The sequence below is a fragment of the Cherax quadricarinatus genome, chromosome 34 (assembly GCF_038502225.1).
Source record: "Cherax quadricarinatus isolate ZL_2023a chromosome 34, ASM3850222v1, whole genome shotgun sequence".
Lineage (NCBI taxonomy): Eukaryota > Metazoa > Arthropoda > Malacostraca > Decapoda > Parastacidae > Cherax > Cherax quadricarinatus.
Genome location: NC_091325.1, coordinates 17638343 through 17644342, shown reverse-complemented (window position 1 = coordinate 17644342; position 6000 = coordinate 17638343). Strand labels below are relative to the sequence as shown.

At 33.2% G+C, this 6000-nt stretch overlaps 1 protein-coding gene across 1 annotated transcript in view; it reads right to left on the bottom strand.

The window, feature by feature from the left end:
- Positions 1–2293: 2293 nt before the first annotated feature.
- The window catches only part of mRpL19 (mitochondrial ribosomal protein L19), a 53229-nt gene continuing 49522 nt past the window's right edge, over positions 2294–6000 (bottom strand). Inside the window, exons 6-7 of the mRNA XM_070091201.1 lie at positions 5266–5414; positions 2294–2491 (exon numbers count right to left, since the gene is read on the bottom strand). Coding sequence (XP_069947302.1) covers positions 2371–2491; positions 5266–5414 — 270 coding nt within the window. The 3' untranslated portion in view covers positions 2294–2370. The remainder of the gene's footprint in view (positions 2492–5265; positions 5415–6000) is intronic.

The window sequence follows — 6000 nt, the reverse complement described above, 5'->3', positions numbered from 1 at the left end:
AAGTGCAGGCATTGTACTTCCCATTTCCAGCTGATATGTTTAAAAAAAAAAAAAACATAATAAAAATAATATAACCAAGCACTAAACCTGAAATCTTTTTCTGAAGTATGCAAATTGCTTTATTGACTAAATATTATCATTATTTTATCCAGTTTTCTTAAATATTTTAAAAACAATGTTATTTCATCACAAAACATGCCAGAGCTGGTTTAAATTTAGATTTTTTTTCAAATATTGTGTTTTATCAAGTTTTAGAACATTTACTGTACAGACTAATTACTTAATCCTATACTTAAAATTAATAGCTTTAGATTTGGAAGAAAAAACCTGTATTTATCAAATCACAGAATGAGTGATGCTTGAATCCATTAGCAAGCAAATCCTTAATTTAAAGTCATTAGCTTTAGATCTGACAGAAGTGTTATGCTCGATATTAACTTTATCAAAAAAAAAAAAAAAAAAAAAAAAAAAAAAAAAAAAAAATAAAAAAAAAAAAAAAAAAAAAAAAAAAAAAAAAAAAAAAAAAAAAAAAAAAAAGGCTACAACTTATAGTTTAATTTCCCCAACCTCGTTTAATTTCCCCAACCTCATATATGTCAGTATAATACTACAGCATAACTGTATACAACAGAGTCCTAGTTTTCCATTTATAAGACAACAGTACTTTAGAACCAGCCAACAACAAAAATGTTGATTCACAGTTACAATAATAGAAACTACTGAAACAATTTTTTTTTAATAATTATCTTTTCTATTATTTTTCAACAAATACATTCATATTTTGTGTATGTCCTTCATAAGCATGTGTGGAGAGTTTAATTTTGTTTGGTAAATATAGATCAAGAACTGTAGATTAAATCATAATTTTGTTAAACTTATATCACATTTATTTTTTCCCATTATTTTTTTATCATGGGGTATTGATATACGTACTGTCTATGTTCATGCTAGGTATATACAGGAAGGCCTCATATATACAGTTCCCACTTTTCGGTGTCCCATGTTTTCATTGGCTTTCAACTGAGCCATTGTTCATTACGTTTGTTGCTTTTACCGCTTTTCCGCCATTATCACACAAAAATTGTGTAAGGGAAGGACGAATGGCGCCACATTTTAAGGTAAGTATTGTATGTACTGTGTATTTATTTTACTTTTTCATGCTTTTATATGCCTAACTGTACTGGGTACTTACTATATGATAGTGTAAACACGTTATCAGGCATTTTAGATGCATTCGATAATGAAAAAATGCTCTTTTCCACCTACCTGCGATTTTTGCTTATCATTTGGGATCACGAACCTTAGGAGCCATATGACCAGAGCCTGCTTGTATGTTTGGTTTACATTAGTTTGGAAAAGACTGGTCAAAAATTGCAGAAATTAAAAATACATTTTTCACAATGGCATTAGTGTGTACTGTAAAGCCAGAGAGTGAGGCATATCTCTGCTGCCAATACCCCTCTCCCTCCTTCCCTCCCTTCTCTCCTTGGATTGGATGTCAAATGTGAGAAGCAAACTGCAGGGAAGGATTTAACACCCCCCTTCCCTCCTTCCACTGCCCCACCTCAGTCTCTAAGAAAATCCAACTCCTGCTGCCTGCAAACAATATTAGTATGTGACTAGTTAATGATCCAAGTTGGACCAAAACATCGACATAAGTTTTTCTCCTACATGCGGGTTGTGTAACAATGTTTAGTATTACCTGCAAGTAAATGAAACAGTACTGAATGTAAAATATTTGGTATTTTTTTTTTTTCAACAAACTGACCGTATCCCACTGAGGCAATGGTGACCTAAAAAAAAAATAAAAGTTTCTCTTTTAAAATTTAATACAGGAGAAAGGGTTACTAGCCCCTTGCTTCATTGGGTAAATATTTTTAAATAATAAAATTACATAGGAATATCATGGTTCAAGAACACATTTCTGATCATAACAAGGATGTCTATGGGGAAAATTGATATCAAGTTCCGAACAGCTAACTTATGATAAATTTTCAGGAATGCATAAACATCATAAGTGGGGGACCTACAGAACTGTTCAGTTTAAGATGGTATAATATTACAGTGGAACCTCAAATATCGAACTTTCTTCGTTCCAGACGGCTGTTCGACTGCCGTTACCGAATGAATTTACTCCCATCAGGAATAATGTAAATTAGATTAGTTCATTTCAGACTCTCAAAAATACACTTATAAAAGCACTTACAAACATACACTTACATAATTGGTTGAGTTGGGAGCAGTTCAATATTTGAGGTTCCACTGTACTTTGTGTAAATGGGCTATATTTTACACATAATGAATAATGCAGTATATCCTATGCCAGTTATTTGAATTTCTTAAATAATAACGCCAATAAATTTGAAATAATTAAGATCGAATAATTTTAGTGCGTCTTCTCTTTGCCCTTCTTCTTGAGGCTTCCAGCTGTTCATAATGAGGAGATATTTCTCTGAAGATGTCAGCTTGCTCCTCCTCAGGTATTGTTGCTCTGGGGAAATAAACATGTAGTTAAAAATAATCAAATTTTTAGTGACAACTATAAGGGCAAACCTTAAAACAGCTTTTGGTTATGGGGAGGGTGGAATGCTAAATATATTACTCATAACAGAGGTCAGATCAAAATTGTTATATGCAGCTGTATTACATGTCTGCTCCTTAAAAATTTTAGATAAAATAGAAGGAAGTTGACAACATGCTACAAAATATGAACTGTGAAGAAAGAATGAGGGAGAATAAGAGGTGACATAATAACCATACACAAAGATAATAAATGGATATTAGACATTAGATAAATATGATCTATTAACATACTTAACAAGAACAAGTGGTCATGATAACTAAGGAAATAATGATGCTAAAAGAAGGTATTTCATAACAAGTAATGAAAGACTGCTGGAATGGGATCAAAGAGGCAGTACTGTGGTATGCATTACAAAGTAAGCCCTTGATTTAAATGGACTAGTGGGAGAGAGTGGGTGACCAGTAATGTCAATTGTGGTGGACAGAGATGAATGCTAGGTCATGATTATAACAACAACAGACAATTCTATAACCAATAGATTCTGTCCATAGTTTCCAAGTCAATTAATCCAGATTTTTTCCATATTTCTGAAATCTGTTAAATTGAGGTCCTTAAAATCGAGGGCTTACCACATTAGAAACTTTAATAGGTATATAACAAAACATTCAAGATAGGACACCCTGAGCCGAGCTCTACTCCTGTAGTTATAGATTTTCTTTTTTTTCAACAAATCGGCTGTATCCCACCAAGGCAGGGTGGTTCAAAAAGAAAAACTAAAGTTTCTCTTTTTAAATTTAGTAATTTATACAGGAGAAGGGGTTACTAGCCCCTTGCTCCTGGCATTTTAGTTGCCTCTTACAACACGCATGGCTTACGGAAGAAGAATTATGTTCCACTTCCCCATGGAGATAAGAGGAAATAAACAAGAACTAGAAAGAAAATAGAAAAAAACCCAGAGGGTTGTGTATATATATGCTTGTACATACATGTGTAGTGTGACCTACGTGTAAGTAGAAGTACCAAGGCGTACATGAAATTTTGCATGTCTATGAGACAGAAAAAAGACACCAGCAATCCTACCATCTTGTAAAACAATTACAGATTTCCATTTTACACTCACTTGGCAGGACAGTAATACCTCCCTGGGCGGTTGCTGTCTACCAACCTACTACCTAGGTAGTTATAGATCTCTAAAAAAACAAAAAAAACAAAGGGGGGATAGTGTAACTGTCTTTCCAGAAGAGCACATACAATGCATACCAATAATGACTTGCCTAATTGCAACTTACCTACCCCATTATCAAAGTAAATACACATTAGTAACCAACCTACAAAACTCAAATCTTGCTGCTAGTTTTCTTTAATATCTGGAGAAATTACCATACTCAAACTTCATATCAAAACCTATGAGCCATTTTATCATCATTCTATTTAGTCCCCTCAAACAAGCTTCCATATACCTACTGGATCCTCACACCATCCTTCTAACCCTTTCTTCTATGTCTTTTACATCCACTTCTATCTACTACAGATCTATACACCCATTTATTATTTTATTTTATTCAGTTTTTCAAAAATAACCAAATCATCTGAATAATCCCTCTTGTGTTCTTTGAATTATATGCAAATTTTCATATTACATCTAACTTGTTTTTCTTATTTTTTTGTACAATATTCACACATCACAAATTTATCTCAAACAAGACATTTCCACTGCTTATAACCTCCTCACTGTAGGAACATTTAAAGACAATGCTTCACACCATTAAAAGAAATATATATACAGGTCCACATCCCTTTATCTGAAATTCTGAAATTCAAAATGTTCTGAAAACCGAAGTTTTTTCATGGAGTGTCAGTCATCTCTACGTAACTCCAACCCCGCCACATGAGTGCTGGTGAAATTGCTGAAATGGTGTTAAATACAAATAGCATGAGAATAGTAGTGATGATGGTCATAACCTTGTGAACACAGGTGAAAAAGTCCCCACAGACGATATGGTGAAAATGTGTGATAGTTAATTGCTGGCCTTGAACAATGTGCATTTATCAGTGAACAAGAGATTATGGCAATTTACTCAGTTAAAGAGATTGCTTAGACAGAAACCTATGTTAATAAGACAGATAACACTTGAAGAAGTCTCTAAAAAATGCTGTCTGTCAATCGTCTTGAGAATCATGTTCCTGGTCTATAATTATCCCATTGTTTCATTTATCAATATATTACTCTATAAATAAACCGTGTAGTATTTGTAGTCTTTATTTATCCCACTTAGCATGAGTGTTCATACATTTTTGCTGCAGTGTTAATGTTTGATTATGGGGTGCTGCCCAAGACCCCACCTTCATTCTGAAATTCGAAAAAGTCTAAAATTTGAAACACTACTATCCCCAAGGGTTTTGGATAAAGGGATGTGGACCTGTAATTATATTCATATATATGCTGACTTTTTTATTCCTCGATAAACTTCGTGTTTTTCAGACCTTATAACACCCATGCAACTACTTTTCCATGCTCTGTCTTCCTCACATGAGACCTATTGAGCAATGTATTTATGAAAGCCCAGATGCCTGAGAGAGAATCACATTCATCAAAAACTGTTTTCAAATAAGCTCTCAAATCTGGAAAAATTATCAGCCTTGTGCCATCTTATCCACAAAGCAAACTGAACAAAAATACATCAGGAGGTAAGATACACTGGTGTTATTGTGTAACTGTACGAACAAATGGCACACCATACCTGTATTCCTTCATAAGATCAAATTTCTCCCATGGTTTCTCATGCAATTTAGCACGCTTGTAGAATCTTTCAGGCAACCCAAGATCCAACAACCCTTGCAGATTTTTTCTTTCCCACCGCTCATGCCATGGACGAGGCTTTAACTGTACCTAAAAAAAAAAAAATTTTTAAGTACATTTTATAGACAATCATGGATCTTACAAAAAGGTCATTTGTAATAAACTATTAGATTGCTATTTAGTAACTGGCACAACAAATGAATATAGCAATGAGAGCAGGTGTAGGACCAAGGAAAAATTTTGAGATAGTACTGTAATCACATGGACATTAACTGATAAAATGTGTCTTTTTCACCTTTCTGATTTATTCTCTTTAGAATACAATAACTGTGGCCATGTCATACATGGTATTATCATGTGTGAGATATTGGTGGTAAAGTCCAAATTAACTGAATGAGATTACCAAGGTAGATAATACTTTCAAATAAATAGGTTTAATGATAAAGGTTAACAGAATATATTGAACAATTATTATTTTCCACTAAATACATTCAATTATTTACTTCAGTCTAATAAACAGGAATTATTAACTAAAAATAAGCAATTTATAATAACCTTTGTCAAAATTTGTTTCAATTAGCATATTTATGTAGTCACTACTCCCTTCTCAAACTACCACCTCCCCTACACACATGCACTTTATATTCTGCATTAAATTCTTCTATCTGTAATTTCT